General features: G+C 35.4%; 1 protein-coding gene across 1 annotated transcript; it reads right to left on the bottom strand.

Annotated features, from left to right (window-relative positions):
* Window positions 1–2845: 2845 nt before the first annotated feature.
* On the bottom strand, window positions 2846–3832 carry LOC131048833 (uncharacterized). Its single transcript, XM_057982907.1, has 2 exons — window positions 3367–3832; window positions 2846–3309 (listed from the first exon to the last, which is right to left on the bottom strand). Exons 1-2 carry the CDS (start codon window positions 3830–3832, stop codon window positions 2846–2848), a joined length of 930 nt encoding a protein of 309 aa, XP_057838890.1.
* Window positions 3833–16979: the final 13147 nt, after the last annotated feature.

Raw genomic sequence — 16979 nt, 5'->3', positions numbered from 1 at the left:
GACCAATGAGTTAAAGATGTGAGTTAATCTGGGCCGTCCATTTACTTAGCTTCCAGTTGTTAAACGAGGATTTTATGACCCCATTAATGACTACTTGTGAATCCCCTTCGATTTTGACCTTAGTAAGCCCATGTCGAATGGATAGGCGAAAACCTGCTTTTAACGCATGGATTTCCGCCTTATTGTTAGTGGCATGTCCAATGCCCTCGTAGACGCCGTGAAGGATATGTCCCCGTTCGTCTCAGATAATAGCACCAATTCCAGCTTCACCCGGGTTTCCACGGCTCGCACCATCGAAGTTGAGTTTTGCCCAACCCGTGGGTAGAGCCGTCCATCTGACCGTCCTCCTATCAGTCTTTTTATTGCTCGTGACAAAATTATCGATGTCCCTGAATGACCAATGATCCTCCATTAATTGGTCCAGTTGTTGTATGTCTTATTCACCAATTTAGTCTTGCCATTGACCACTTCCTCAATTGCCAGCTTTATTTTATCGATCATTTTATCGATGGATAGTGCCGTGTCTTTAAAGATCCTTCTATTTCGCTCTTTCCATATGTGCCAGGTAATCATAGAGGGACCAATTAACCATAAATCGCTCCATTTTGACTTTTGCCTGTTAGACCAAGCGATCAGAAAATCCAAGAGACGTTCATTCTTGACAGTGACGCAATTGATTCTGTTGAGAAACCAATTCCAGCATCTTTCTGCGCATGAGCATCTATAAAGTAGATGATTGCTCGTTTCCTCCTGGTCACAACACATTATACAGCGATTGGGCCCTGAGATTCCAATAGATTTCAGTCTGTCACCCGTAAGAATTCTATCATGCAGAGCGATCCACAAGAAAGCACCAGCTTTGGGGAGAATACTCTTATTCCAGCATAATTTGTGAGGCCAATAACCACTGGTGCCAAGCTGCCTTTGTACCTCATATCCAATTTTGACAGTATATTCCCCAGATTTAGAAGCACACCAAAATATCTTTTTTTTCTCCACTGATTCCAGAATTCTCCTAAATTTGATTGACTCCCATAACCTTTCGCAAGACTCGGGATTCCCAATCTCAATTTTCTTCCAAATCCTCATATCGTCAGTGTGAGTCTGCTCGTCCATGTAGTCATAGACGTGTCGTCCAATACAACTCTCCACTAGATTAACCCAGTAGCAATCTTCGAAGGATTCAGAGAGAGGAGGGAATCCTTCCCAAGAATCTCTCCAAAACAATGTCGATCTCCCATCCCCAATCCACCACGAAATGTGCTCGGTGATAATATGCCTAAAATCCCATAAAAAATTCCATGTAGCTGAACCTCTTTCTGAATTGGCAATGGTAAGAATACGGTTTGGTCTTCGGAATCCAGGTATTTCTTTTGGAAAAGCCTACACCATAGTTTCTGGGGATGTTTACACATTTTCCAGGATAATTTTGCCCCAAGAGCTGTATTTTGAAGATCCATTCTCCTTAATCTGGCACCACCTTCTTCCTTGACAAGACATAGCTTTTCCCAATTGATTAGTGGGATTTTCTTGTTATCTTTAGCGCCATTCCACACAAAAAAATTTAGCATATTGTTTAAACTCTTGCCAGCAGTATATGGCATTTTGAAGCATGACATATTGTAGATAGGGATGGCAAAAAGGACAGCTTTGATCATGATTAATCTTCCAGCCTCTGATAACCACCTGTTTTTCCAATTTTCAGACTTGGCTTGACAAGAGTTTATAACATCGTCCCAGATTTGAGTCTGTCTGCATCCTTTATCAATTCGCACCCCTAAATATTTTAGTGGCAGCTCCATTCTTTTAATGCCTAATATATTTGCAATTCTGTCTTGAACCTTTTTGTTTGTATTAAAGAAGAACAGTTGCGATTTTTCTTTGTTCGTGACCTGACCAAATTGAGTCGGGTACTCGTCCAAGGTGCATTTTATACTGTTAGACTCCTGTACTGAAGCTTCCCCAAATATGATGGTATCGTCTACAAACTGTGAGTGAGTTATAGCCTCGAGAGTTATAGCCTCGAATTGGTTGTGCACCTTGACACCTTTCCAAAAACCATCGCCATGTTTCTTTTTAATTAGCCTCCGCAAAACCTCAGCCATCAGAACAAACAAAGAAGGGGATAGAGATCCCCTTGCCTCAGTCCATTCATGGCACCAAAAAACCCACATAGATTACCATTGACAAGAATAGAGAAGTTTACCGTACTGATGCAGAATTTTATTCATTCCAACCAATCACTAGGGAATCCGAAATTAGCAAGAACTTGAATTAAACATCTCCAAACAACCTTATCGTAAGCCTTAGCAACATCTAGCTTGATAACCATACCTTTTAGTTTATCTTTATGAAGATAATGGATTACCTCAGAGACCAAAATAATACTATCCGCTATTGCACGACCAGGAGTGAACCCATTCTGATTTTCAAAGACTAATTTTGGTAATAGCTTCTTTAATCTTTCAACAAACGCTTTCGAAATGATCTTATAAACCATGTTGCACAGCGAAATGGGGCAGAAAGCAGACATGGTTTCACAATCAGGTTTCTTGGGGATGAGGGTAATAATGGTATGGTTGATTTCTTTTACAAATCTGTGTTTCTTCTTGAATTCCTCCACCACATTCCAAATGTCCATACCCATAAAGTCTCAACACTTCTGGAAGAATTTTGTCATCATGCCATTTGGACCAGGAGCTTTATGTAGATGAAGAGCAAATGTAGCCAATCTTACCTCCTCCAAAGAAAATGGTGCCAGGAGCATTCTATTATCATCATCTGTCACAAGTGGCTCAATGACATCCTCAATTACCGAAAATGACTCCCCATTATTAGACTCAGATTACCCCAAAATCTTCATGAAGTGCCTCAATGCCATCTGTTCAATGTCTCCAGGGGCCTGTTTAACCACCCCATTCACATCCTTGACAACGCATATTTTATTTTTAATCCTTCTGGATTTTGAGGAGGCATGAAAGAATTTTGTGTTGAGATCGCCATCAACAATCCATAGTTCCCTTGATTTGTCTTTCCAATAGAGCTCTTCCTGCCCCAAAATTTCCATGTATTGGGCTTTGAGTGTCCTTTCCAACTCATATTCCACATTGGTCATGCCGAGCCTCATAGTCTGATTGCCATTTACTTCCAATTCTTTCTCTATTCTAATTTTTTCGAAGTGAATATTTTTGAAGGTGTACTTATTCCAAGCTTTGATTTTGTTCTTCAGATAGTGCATCCTTTTAACAAATTTAAAGCTTGGAGAACCAGAGTAAACATTACTTTCTTGCCACCAAGCTTTCAAGTTGTCTAAAAACATAAGGTCCCACGACCACATACTTTGAAACTTAAAATAATTTCTCTAACCTCTAAATTCCTGTGATATGGATAAAATAAGTGGAAGGTGATCTGATCCCACATGTGGAGCAATTTCTGAAAATAATGACTTGTTACCATTAATCCACCATTCCCCGACCAAGAAACGATCCAATCGCTCAGAGATGTTTGCGAAGTTTCGCCTTCTATTGGTCCATGTGAATTTGCCATTTTTTTGTATGATATTGACTAAATTGCAGTTGGATATGAACTCCCTGGAATCTTCCATCACTTTCGTAGGCTTCCTCAGACCCCCCACCTTCTCATCCATGTCTAGCAGGGCATTGAAGTCGCCAGCCAAAATGGCCTTATCTTTACCCATCATGTTAATCTGAGCAGCAACTTCGTTCCACACCATAAGCTTGTCCTCAAATTTGATGGGGCCATAAAAGTTGAAAAGCAGAAAAGAAAGATCAAGATTGTCTACAGACAACATTGCAAGCAATCCAATGGTCATACGAAGCAATTGGATGTATCTCAATTTTAGAGAGATCCCACAATATTCCCAAACCCCCCGCCGAACCTCTGGCATCCTGAAAAATGCCTTCCCACTTATAGCAAAACTTAATAAACTCTATAGCAAAATTTATACCATTTATCATGGCTTGCAAATGGAATTTTGTAGCGTAGTCATGTGCACTTCAAATACTTTGGTTTTTATTAAGCCTAGAACCTTTCGGACAATGTAATGGCTACCAAAAATTTCATTCAACAACACAACTATAGCCAAGCTACCATTGGAGAACAATTGACATCAACCTACACTATGCATGACCTCATGCTTACAATTTGCACAATTGTAACCCAAGGATGTGATTCTAAATTAGATTTAGGAAGACCTCTCTTCCTTATTTGAACAATCATTTGAGAAAGGTCATTGTCCAAATCCTTTAATCATGGAGAGGAGGGAGTCATTAATTGATGTCTTAATCAAAGTGACCTTGTAGGATGAGGAAGAATACCTAATCAATGATGTTGTCTACTATACATGATCCATGCAAACATACTAGGAGAAATAATCCCCCATAATCCATCAATGTCACAATGGGGTCAAAAAAATGAGAAACTTGAATCAGTTCAAAAAGACAAGTCCTAATAGGCAATGAGAAAATTGTCTGTCACACCAACCCTAAGGGAAGCCAACACAAGATGAGCGTCCAAGATCAAATCATAATTCCATTATAGAAAATTGCAAACGAAGGAGACAAAAATAGAATGAACATCCATAGTGAAATAATTGGGGAGAACATTCCACGACCATGTAATTAAGCCCACAATCTTGTAGTCAGAATGAGGACAATCAAAAGCAAAATTTCTAGTAGCAAAGAATTGTCTATAATGGAATTGTAGGCTCTCATAATCAAGTAGTTGAATCCATCACATATCCTCAACCATAAGGACAACATCCCCATGAAGAGCCTTGTAAATGTCCACGACCACGAGAATACTAGCAAAGTTAGAGTGGTTGATGTTGGACATGGTTGAATCCACATTCAAAAAATGACCAATAAGATTGTTGATATCCTCAAAGTCATAATCTTCATAGAATTGGAAAGGGAGATTAGCCAATCATAGGGTTGATAGAAGGAAACCACATCCACAACCTAGCATCTAGCACCAACTCCATGTCCTTCAAAATTTGAAATCCTACAATTAAAAACCCCTAGCATTGGGAATAATCTCAATTGCACCTATAGTGAGAGGTCTTCAAAACTCCAAAACCCATTTTGCAAGTTTCGGAGAGAAGGCCATAACAAATCAAACTTTGATGACCATATAGATTTTCATTGCCAGTCACCTCCTACCCACAAACCATGACATTAGAGGAGTCTTAACAAGAAAGGGGCTAAGACTTTTCATGCTAAGGAAGGCAAGAAGAATCAAAGGGAGTCCCCAAACTAACTGTGGCTACTTAGGACAAACCAAGATCTACCACACATGTGCCAACAATCAATGAAACTTGACTAAGCGAAGACATGGTAACCTTATCCACAGTACTATATCAATGACAATTGTTTGATTCAAACACAAGAAAGCTTGTGGTACTAGTGATCGTAGGAGCGTCATCATGAATAGCAACAAAGTGTCCAATAGTACGTGAAGCGATAGCACTAATCATGGATCATCTAGAGGTCGGTTGTAGAGAGATTTCATAAATATGTGGGAGTGACATTTTTGTGTTGTTTATAGTACACCCATTTGATTCTTTGATCCACCTTATGTTATATAGTATATAAATTCCTATACATTAATTCTTTGATTTTTTTCATTTATTAACAATAGGCCTACCTCCTTTCTCAATTAGCAACATATATTTTCCATCATATAAGAGCATGACCCTCCATTTAAGGCATGCAAAGCTATGTCCCACTTATTTTATGCACCCTAAAATATACTTCAAATTGTTTTATCCATACATCCAAAAACTCTGCATATATTTGTCCATCAAAAAGTTTAATTTCTACCTATGTTTTTGCCTTAAATGGAAAAAAAATTCCCTTGATCTTCATTTGGTTCTTTAAAGAAATGTTCTTATTTAATCCCATCCTCCTCAACAATTCTAATTATTTCACCAATTATTTTTACTAAATCACCTATAGAAGATTGTTCTTGCATCATTTTACCTTGTTGCAAAGCCAAATTCTCTTGTTGCCTTGACCAATGTTGATTTTTTGTGATTCTTTTCATGTGGCCTTAAGTGAAACTACTCTTGCATTTAATTCCTTCATGAGTACATTTTAAGCTCTTATAGATGTTAGCATAAGTGCAATTCCTCTTGCATTTAATTATTCCATGGTTACCTATTGAGCTCTTATGAAAACTATCATACAAAACATTTCACAAGCCCATAAGAAACAAAATCCTATGATACCTAAATTCATCATAAACTATTTAGTATTTAAGATTCAGCAAGAATATTCAATGTACTTTCTACTTGTTTATGCAAATTAAGTTTTGTTTGGAGAAGAGTGGTCTAAAACAAAATTAAAGCATGCAAAAAACTTATAGAACTCCTTTTTTTATCATGGAAACCCCTAATGTGGAGGAAAAACCAGTTTTGTCACAGTGGGAATGGCCTAGCTACCTTCTTTTATTAACTTTGGAAGATAGTATCACCAACTAATAGTCCATTTCCACCCTCTACTTTTGCTTACCTCCTCCTTACATTGAATAGCTAAATTCTACAATATTTTTCTTTTTCTCTTAAATCTCAAAACATACTTCACAATGATCTTCAATCATTTTTATATAGGTTTCTCATGATAGTCATGTTCACCTAGGCCCTAGAAAAATTTCTACAAACACAAGAAGTTGAAATGGTGACTATAAGATTAAAATTCTAAATCCGAAATATTTATTATTGGTGGACAATAACGTGATCATGATGCTTTCTAGATGTCAATGTGGTTATAGTCCCATCCATATACTTCTTGCTATGTTTTTTCCTATTATGTTCCTATTCCTAAGTCAAGGTTCACTTATAATTAAGTTTCTTGTTTTTCAATACATTTTCCTATCCATTTTGCATCAATGCACTTTCGGACCAAATGGCTTCAATATATTGAAGTGATAACTACAAAGAGAAAAGGCAAATCTAGAGAGCATGTATGCTACTTTGGACCATGCTTGTTCTTGATGACAAGATGAAATTGATGCAAAATCATATCCACTAGTAATGGCATGAGTGTTGCAACTTAGTTCGAGCTTGCAACATTAAAATGGTTGATGATTGGTATATACCACAATCTCTTTGCCCATAAAATAGTGCTTCAATTTCTTCAATAATTAAAAAAAGGCATGGAGCTCTTTGGCATATACTCTATAACTCATCACGATTGCTATGAATATTTTCAAATCGTAACAAATGGGCCTACCTCCTTGTAGCAACACCACAATAACGACATAATTGCTTGCATTAATTTCAACTTTGAATGGTTGTCGAAAATTAGGGAATGCTAGAATTGGAACCCTGATATTCTATTCTAAAGCTCACCAAGAGTTCATTGTTGTTTACTTCTCCAATAAATTTCTTAATATTCACCCATGATTGCATGGAATGGGGTAGCCACATAAGAAAATAATATTTTTTAGAGATACAGATGCTCATTTAAAGCTCCTTATGATAGTTTCAACTTTGGAGGGGTCTATCCTTACCTTTCCATTGCCAACAGCATGGCCTAAATCCACTAACAAAGTCTTTGCAAACTTTAACACATTTTATCATTCAACAAATGCTTATTCAACTAAAGAAATTCAAACACTTTTTCAAGATCTGACACATTCATATGTTTTACTAAACACCAGAATATCATTTAAGTTTTAAAATGACACATAAATCCAAAAAAAAGGTCTCAATATCTCATTCATTGAGTGTATAAGATTGGATGCATTATTCCACAGTCCACATAGTAACAACAACCATTTCAAAATATCTAGTGTTGTCTTGAAACTCATCTTTCATGTCTTCCTCTTTGACCCTAACTTGATAATACCTTAATTTAAGGTCTAATTTGGTGAAAAATTTAGCAAGATAGAGACAATTAAAAAATCATTTATTCAGGGCAGCAAGTACCTACTTTTTATAGTATTTTTCAAACCCTGATAGTCTACATGCATTTGACATATCCGCCTTTTATAAATACAATTACATTTAGAGAACCACAAAGTGATGTGCCTAACCTTCTCAACCTTGTTCCAATAGTTTCTTGCCAATTTTGGCGATGCAGGGGACTGCTATATAAAAAATAGGAAAAATTTAAAATTTATAAAGAAATTTCAAATATTCATATGATAACATTGATAAATCATTCATCATATACATTATACATAGTGATTGAGTTGAATTCAAAGTTCAAATGAGAGTTGAAATTCATAAATTCATATACATGATGTAACTTAATAGTTAATACATGTGGGATTGTCCCGTCCCCCCGTCCCCGAGACATTTCCGTTTCCGGGATGACCTGGTTTTACCTAGGAAACACGTCCTTGGGTAACACTTGAACGTTAAATTCATGCTCGATGGTACACTTTTGGGGCAGCTCTTTGAGCTCTTCACAAACTCACCAATTTCTTCGTATTCTTGATGAGTGTGACCTGTGGCTATCCAGAATTATATTTAGCACAAGTTACGAAGGAATTTTCAAAAAAAATTCTAAGTATCTTCTTCATAGCCTGCACTAAATATAATGTTGGATTGCCATGAGTGTGTAGCCCATGAAGTTTTTGTATTTCAGTCCCTTCATACCTTCCTTTTCTTCTTATCAACTAAAGAGTGAATTTCCCACTCATATTGATCAACTTGTGTTTTTTTGCAAATTTTGGCCTTGATTTTTCCTGAAATAGTGCCACTGCATCGCATGCTACTCATAGGGAATAGGGTAAAATTGCTTCTTGAGTAGTGCTTTGAAGCCTTCCCAATGAGATATTGGAGATAACTTCCTACACTCCAAGAATATTGCAAACTCTTATACCATGTCAATGCGTGACCAATGAGCTTGATCCTAGAAAGTGAGATTTGTTTGTAGGGTATGAGTTTATAGATTATTTGATCAAGTCTCTCGGTACTTATCTCTCTATCATAGGGTTATATATCTATTTAAGTTCCAGCCTTGAAGAAACTCTCTTTTGAAGACTCCCTTGTTTGGGTTTAAGCAACTCCCTTTTGAAGACTCCCTTGCTTGGGTTTAAACTTTTTCCCAACTCACTTTCCTCCTCATGGGTCCTAGTCATTCCAATTTTCTTTGTTAGAGCAAGCACATAACTCTAAAACCTATCAATCTTGCCCACCGAACTGGATATTTACATCATATTCCAATCACTTGAAATGTACCTGGCCATCTTCATCCCTTGCCATTTCCCTTCTAGCTCTTGTCCAATCTCAATTCAATCTTAGGTTCATATGAAGTAACACTTCCACTTCTACTCAATCTATGATGGCATACCACATCCACAACTCGAATATGATGATCCAACACAACTTTGATACTAGTTGATCCATAAAACACTAAGGTTATGCCTTAAGTGTTTGCCAACTACGGATACCTATGCTAGCTCAACAATGAAAAAGTTCTATTACCAATGATAATTTCTTCAATATGATCACCACAATAGTGTCAACATGATCAAAGCTGACTAGTAATAGGCAAACAACAGAAACGGAGATCAAACATGCAAGATAAGAAACATGGCAGCAAGTTCTAGATGGAAAAAAGCTAGTATAAGGGAAAAAATTCTAGGAAAAATATGCCAAAGGCATCTCAAATCTGTAAGGACCCGCTAGTCCCAACCATAGAAAAACTAACATAATTGATTCCTAATTAAATCTAAGTAAATTTCTATTTCCATAAATGCAAGATTTAAGTTAACTATCATGCATTTAAATATCATTCACCATTAATATGAGTGCAAATACTACATTCAATTAAAAGAAAGAAAGACCCATAAGTTATAAAGAATGGAAAAAATAGATGATCTAGCCAATTAGTTAGCGAATATACAAATGAGTTAAATTAAAGATAACCACAAGTATATGAAAATTATGAAACACGACTTTTAAACTAATATCTAACCCGAGCATCACATATTCAAGGAAACTCATCAAAAGAGAACACTTGCGTAATGGTTCATGCATACGATTAATGTGAACTTAAAGTATGCATTAACCTAAAAAAGCATTCACGAAATGAAGAAAACTAAGCATAAAAGCACACATTCCACAAATCATGCACAAGTGGGACACATGTTAGTGGGTTAGTGGTTAGTAGTTTTCCTTACTTTCGGTTAGTTACATTCTCTTGGCGACTTCCTGTCGCATTTTTGACAGTAGGCCTCATATGCCCTTTACATAGCTTACATAGTTTGATCATACATAGCTTATTTAGCTTAATTATGAGACCACATTGGTCTATTACAAGAAATCATTAATCATACAATATTACATAAGATTTTACAATTATATACTAAATTCTTTGTCTCTGGATGTAGTGTCTTCCTCGCCATCGGACTCACCTCCATCTGTGATCTAGAAGACGGACAAAGAACTCAAGCGTTTTATCTGCCAAACCAATTGAAGCTTGCGCTTCCCGGTGCTCATGACAAGCTCTCATCCGTAACGACAAAGTATCCTAGCAAGACGCATCAACTTTCAGGAATGGACCTGTGCGTGCATGTAGTGTCTAACAACAAACCTATTGAACTTAGCTACATGTTTTATGGCATGGAGAATTATTTTATTGGCCAATTAACCCTATTGGGGTAGGTGAAAACACTCTTCCCTGTTTGACCCATAATCAAGCACCCTTTCCATTATATATCCCTCATATACAAAGATAAAAATTATCCCTCCCGGATGAAATTTATTAATAGTTTTGTGTGAACTAATATTTCTACACAATTTAAATCAAACCAAATTTTACTCCCAATTTTTGGAAAAACATTATCAGTTTTATAACTGAGAAATATATATATCTTGTATTATCCTTATTAAATCTAGACAGTCAATGGCATTAATAACAAATCAATGATCCCTACTGTAGAGTCGTGAAAAAAAAATAATGGATTAAATTATGGAGGAGAGAAAAGAAAATTAATCACAAGCAAAGATTTTTGTTTTAAGCACCATGGGAAAAAGCTTCGGCATTGAAGAAAGAAAATGATCAGAGAAGAACAACTTGACCAAATTACCAATTCGATGCAAGGGAAAATAGGATTGATTTTAGCTAATAGCAAAGTTTAATGAAAAAATTTGTCAAGGAAATAATGCAGAAATTGATTTAGTCAGCAGATCGATCTATCAAATTATGAATCAGCAGAACTACAAATGGAACTGTGTTAAATTTTGCAAATTTAAGAAAGGGGGGAATGCATGGTAAATCGATTCAACAAATTGCAAAAGAAACAAGGAGAGATGGAGAAAGTTCGACTTGAGACTATGAAGAGATCAACTCTCTTCTAAGCCATCCTTAGACATAATATATTTGAGATACCTTGGCCTGCAACCTTAAGATTTCAAAGTATTAGATCAGCATCGATATAGCTAAATACGAGCTTGATTGAAACATATCATGAAAGGAAAAGCATGTGTACTGTGCTAACAAGAAAATATCGATGCTAGAGGATAAGAGAAATTACTAATACTTCCCTCTCAGACTTGCTTGTAGAGCCATGTGCAGACCTCAGCGAGGACAAGAGAACAAATATGGCAATATAATCAGAAGTTGACTTACCAAATGTAAGCAAAGAGAGTTGTATCCCAGTTCGATATCTCTCTGGCTTTATAATCTTTTATTTAATATTAAATTTTAATATTTTATGCTTCAATTATATCATAATGTTATTTATTATCGACTTTTCAAATCGACTTTATTATTTAATTAATTTATTCAATTTTTACAAGTGTGTGTATGCACAGGCCACATTCCCCGGGTTACTACCGATGAGCTAGGAGACCCCTCAGTTATTTGTTCGCCTTCGACGGTCGACCCTACATCCACCTCCCACTCGACAAAAATCATCAAATCATCATGATATTTAGAAATTCGCAACATAATTAAAATAATGTCGTTAGCAGCATCATCACATTAAAATATTGTTTTTCAATTAAATAATATCAAAATATCATTAAATAGCATCATAATGTCGTCAACACTTCATAATGTCAAACACAAATAATGTCACTAGACACGTCATATCCCCGTATAGACAGCAAAAATGATTAGAAACATAAACTATACGCAATATATAAATATATATTTTTTTCAATTAATATATTATTTTGACCGCTTAAATGTGTTTATATCTTAACTAGTATGAGTGATGAAAGGACACGTTCATTCCCAAGTCATCTCCAGAATAGACACCATGTTTCCAAGGGAATCGTGTGGTTTCAAGAGTTATAAACCCTGTACCCCAAGGGAAGCACGGGAGAAGGAGGTGACAAGGAGAGAAGGGCAAGGAGAAGCGTCTAACAAGTAACCTCATTACTCAGCAATAACATTTATTTCAGTTTCATATTTTACGATGCCTAGACAGCCATGAGGGTTAGCCAGTGAGCGCATCAGACAACAGATGATGTGGAGGGCTAGTCGTTGGTTCTTCCTAGCGATGAAGAACCAACGCCTAGTAAAGCATCCCTCCCCATCGTCGGCAGTCTGGTACGTTCCCAGGCCAATCCGTCTGGGTGTTGCAATGTGCCCATGTGTTTATCGCCAATGAAGTATTTCCATATGCAAGTCGTATTCAGTCTGCTTTTCTTTAATTCATCCTTCATATCAACGGTAATGAATATAATCTAATTAGTTGCACAGATTAATTGCTAAATCAGATCAATGCATAAAAATTCTTGCCAATGAACTAAACCCATCTATAACGTGCAAAAGGTTAAAATGAACTTATCTTCCATGCCAAATAGGTAACCTGCAATATCAAGTTTAGTATAATTCATTAAATTGAACTCTAGTAACAAATAGAAAAATAAACATAATTCATTAATTCACAAACGCAACAAAATAAGTCAAGAAAAGGAATACTAATTAATGATAGTCATATTTCTGCAACTAGGCACAAACGTAATGAATCAACCCCTACAAATTAACAGAATGGATAAATGTTAAACAAGTAATACAAATTTTATAATTATGAATCTATGTTTTCTGTAGACATTTATTATCTTCCTGCTATCCTCTGTTTGTTAGTACATTCAAGATAATAAGTGCAAACCAGGGGTATGTTGGGCCCATCCTCAGGTGGCCCTATTAGCCCTAAGAGACGAGATGGGTCTGGATGGGTAGCCCAGCCAACCTGGAGAGTCCTCAAAGTCTAGAATGGGTCGTGTGTATATTTTTTACTGCAATAATTATGCCAATGATTTAATATTACTGCTGACATATAAAATGAAATATCTATAATGTTGCAGCAAACCATAGATCCGTTTATTTGCCCTAATCAAACCTTCGGTGGAGAAATCAGGCCCTAATTATCATGAAGGTGAGACGGGTACAACAAAGGTTCATTATAACACATCGTAATATCAATGTCAAATTTAAAATACTACCATCAAGCATCAATTATATCAGTATCTAACTTATCAACCTAGTCTAAAACTTGTTCATCTAAATCGGGTCGTGACAAAATCACTATCTCAGACATTCATTACAGATTTTACACTAATTGAAGCTTTGACATATACAACTTCACACCTATTCTCTTGCCTTGCAACTATGAATACCCTCACTTTCCCACTTGAATCCAACTAACGAACATCAAACAAGGTTTTCTAAAAGAGCCAATCCTTGCAAATCCAAAAATACATCAATTATAGATAGACATCCTCCACCCTTCCATGGTGCCAAGGTGGTGGAGAGAACATTAAATGAGCAAAGTCAAAGTTCAAACACCTTGTCTCCTACTCTCTACCGACAACAAGATGTGTTTGTTGCTTGGCGTATTATGAGTTTGCCTTGGCAAACAGCATGTTCCTATTAAACCTAACACCTAAACTTTGAATTGAATCTAACCATCCCTAATGCCCACCACTTTGCAAGTTGTGATATGCCCCCACCATAAGACTTTCTCATTCCTGTCAAAAATTATAAGCAGCAATCTAAAGTCAACATGTACATAGACAGTGCCAATTTAATAAGCAATTTCAGGTTAATTAAATTGGCTTACGGTAAGTGATTAATGTATAGAGAAATGTTTTTATTACTGCAGGCAACATGTAAGGGGATACCCCCGTTTTGATATTAATTTTCTTATTTTACATTTCTATCACCACTCAGCATTAAGACATTATATCAAACAGGTTGCTTGCAACTGTATTTAGTTATTGTTTTCAGTTGCAAGAGGATAATGTTTGTTTGTTTGAGGTTTATTGTAGGATTGCACATGAACAATGTCAAACATTATGTAGACACCTAAAAATGTCTCATTGATAATGTACTAATTATTCCTCTAATTGATTAAATAATTATTTAATTATTTAATTAAGTTAATTAATCTTATTCTTCTAATTTCGTATTTCCTCATAATTTCACTAATTATTCTATTTCTTATTTTATCATCATTTAATCATTTTAATCATTTTCTAAATATAAATTAAATATTTATTATTTAATTAATTCCCCAATTTAAATAATCTTTATTATTTAAATAAATTAATTCTCAATTCCAATCCTCTAATCATCTAATCATTCAACTCTCTTCTAAATATTAATTAAATATTTATTAATCAATTAATTGTAATTTAATCCTTTAAATTAAATAATCTTTATTCTATAATTAAATTACATTTCTACATAATTAAATAGTTTCTTTAAATTATTTAATTAACTAATTAATTCTTCCATTTCCAAATCCCCAAATTCTAATTTCATTTAATTCCATATTCTTCTAATTTCTTCCAAATTCAATCACATGTGCATGATTTCAAAAACCAAATTGAAAATCAAAGTCAAGTTCTAAATATATTCAAATACTAAATTGAATTAAAATAAATTCAATTATTTGAATAAATATCATGCAAAGATTAAATTGAAAATCTAAATCTGAATACAAGCACATGCTAAATTAATTAATTAAATAATTTATCTCTTCAACTTCTATTTCCATCTTTCAGTTAGCTTTTTCTAAATTAAGCTTTCTTTGTCATCTTCTTAATTTCCTCCAATCATTCTTTTTCTTCCTTCAGTCGGCTTTTTCTCAATCAGTTGACTAAATTAATCTATTCCATCTATTGAGTTTCACTCCTACAATCAGCAATTCAACTATCAATTTTCATGTGAGCTCACCTGAGTTCCACCTCTTGATCAATCTGTTCCACCTTTCAATCAATCTTCTCCAATTTTCTATAAATTGAGCATCCAATCTCCATTTTCAACAATCGGGAACTTCGAATCTTTGTGTCACTTGCAGGTTACCAGCGCAATATCTGAGAACCATCATACCACAGAGAAGAGAAGAGCAATGGAAGCAATATGCAATCTTGGAATAGGGAGTTTTCATTGAATTATTATAATTCTTATTTCTTGATATTTGCATCATTTCATTGTCTTGTTTGTTAGATTCTTTGATTAGATAAGGATTCGTGATTTCCCTTGATTTCTAATTAATTGATTATTGTTTTGAATAAGATGAATTTAACAAGCATATACATTTTGGTGAACCCGACATGAAGTAATAGCAATTTAACCTTCTTTATTTTTCTGTGTGATTTTTGCAGATTGTGCGGATTTTTCATTTTTTTGCAGGTTGCACGAATTTCGAGAAAAGATTTTTCCGTCACACAATTGAGCATTCATCGTCACACAATCGCATAGACAGCATCACGCATTCAACCCTTCGGGGTCACACATTCGTTCTGACAGGGTCACGCAATCGCCCTGTCCAGATCGCGCAATCGTCCTTTCCCAATCACGCATTCGCAGGAAGCTTTGTTGTTTAATTTTTTTCTTCCGTCTGTTATCTGTTCTGTTTAATTCTGTCTTAAATTTGGTTAATCCGGGATCAAATTGCTTTTTATTTTATGATTTGATTAATACAATTTATGGCAAGAAAAGTACAGTTCAGGATTTCAGGTGCAAGAAGGACGAAACAACAAAGAAGAGAAGCCAAATGCTATCAAAAGGTTCTCCAGGCATAAAAATTGATATAGGATTCGGAAGAGCAACTAGCCTTAGATAGCTATAATAGCCTAGTTTTTTCTTATACAGTTAAATATGATCTAATCAATATTGAATGGATGATGAGGGATTTGGCTAGGGCTTCACAATAGGTTTTGCAAGTTCCTGATCGAGTTTAGTTTCCTTTTAATTTTTAGTTTTTAACTTTTGTTGTTGTCTGTCTTCTGTCACGCAATCGACTTGTTAGTGCTATGCAATTGACTAGATATCGTCACGCATTCAGTCTGTCAGATTTATGCATTCGCTCTGTTAGATTCACGCATTCGCTCTGTAAGTATCACACAATCACACAGGTAAAATTACGCAATCGTCTCTGTCAAGTTTTGAGTTTCTATTTTCTGTTAGTTTGGTTTTACTACTAATCTTTTGTTTACAGCCAGTGGCGGATTTGCAGAGAGGATTAGATTAGTATTTTTTGCATGCACACTTTACACTTCATTTTTTGTGCTTAAAATCAACAACAATTAAAATTGACATGCATGGATAATCTCACACTTCATTGTTGGTGCTTAAAATGAACATGGGATAAAATGGACATGCATGGATAATCTCACACTTCGTTGTTGGTGCTTAAAATGAAGATGGGCTAAAATTGACATGCATGTATCTCACACTTGGTCTTTGGGTGCTTAAAATCAACAAATGGTTAAAAATTGACATGTATGCCTTCATATTTCAATTTGGTGTTTAAAATAGACATGCACATGCGTATCTAACACCTAAATTTGGGCTATAAAATGAACGTGAATCAGGTTGCATTAGATTAAATCATTTTTCTTTTTCTTAAGGTAAAGAACTTTTTATTGTGTCTGGGGTGGACCTACTATTGCACTAACTGACTTTCCACCCGCCTTTGAGGTCTTGGGAGAAAGAAGGAAGGTGACAACGACATCCGATTTTTTTTATTCTATGTAGTGAGGGGTA

Source organism: Cryptomeria japonica, chromosome 1 (assembly GCF_030272615.1).
Source record: "Cryptomeria japonica chromosome 1, Sugi_1.0, whole genome shotgun sequence".
Lineage (NCBI taxonomy): Eukaryota > Viridiplantae > Streptophyta > Pinopsida > Cupressales > Cupressaceae > Cryptomeria > Cryptomeria japonica.
The sequence above is the reverse complement of the archived record's forward strand: the minus strand, read 5'-3'. Positions and strand labels throughout refer to the sequence as shown.

Bases quoted from the DNA above. Each gene is read 5' to 3' on its own strand.
- LOC131048833 (XM_057982907.1), bottom strand. From the start codon at position 3,832: ATGACCATTGGATTGCTTGCAATGTTGTCTGTAGACAATCTTGATCTT. The intron at 3,310-3,366 runs GTTAGAGAAATT...TTATGTTTTTAG, and splicing joins CATATCACAGGAATTTAGAG to ACAACTTGAAAGCTTGGTGG.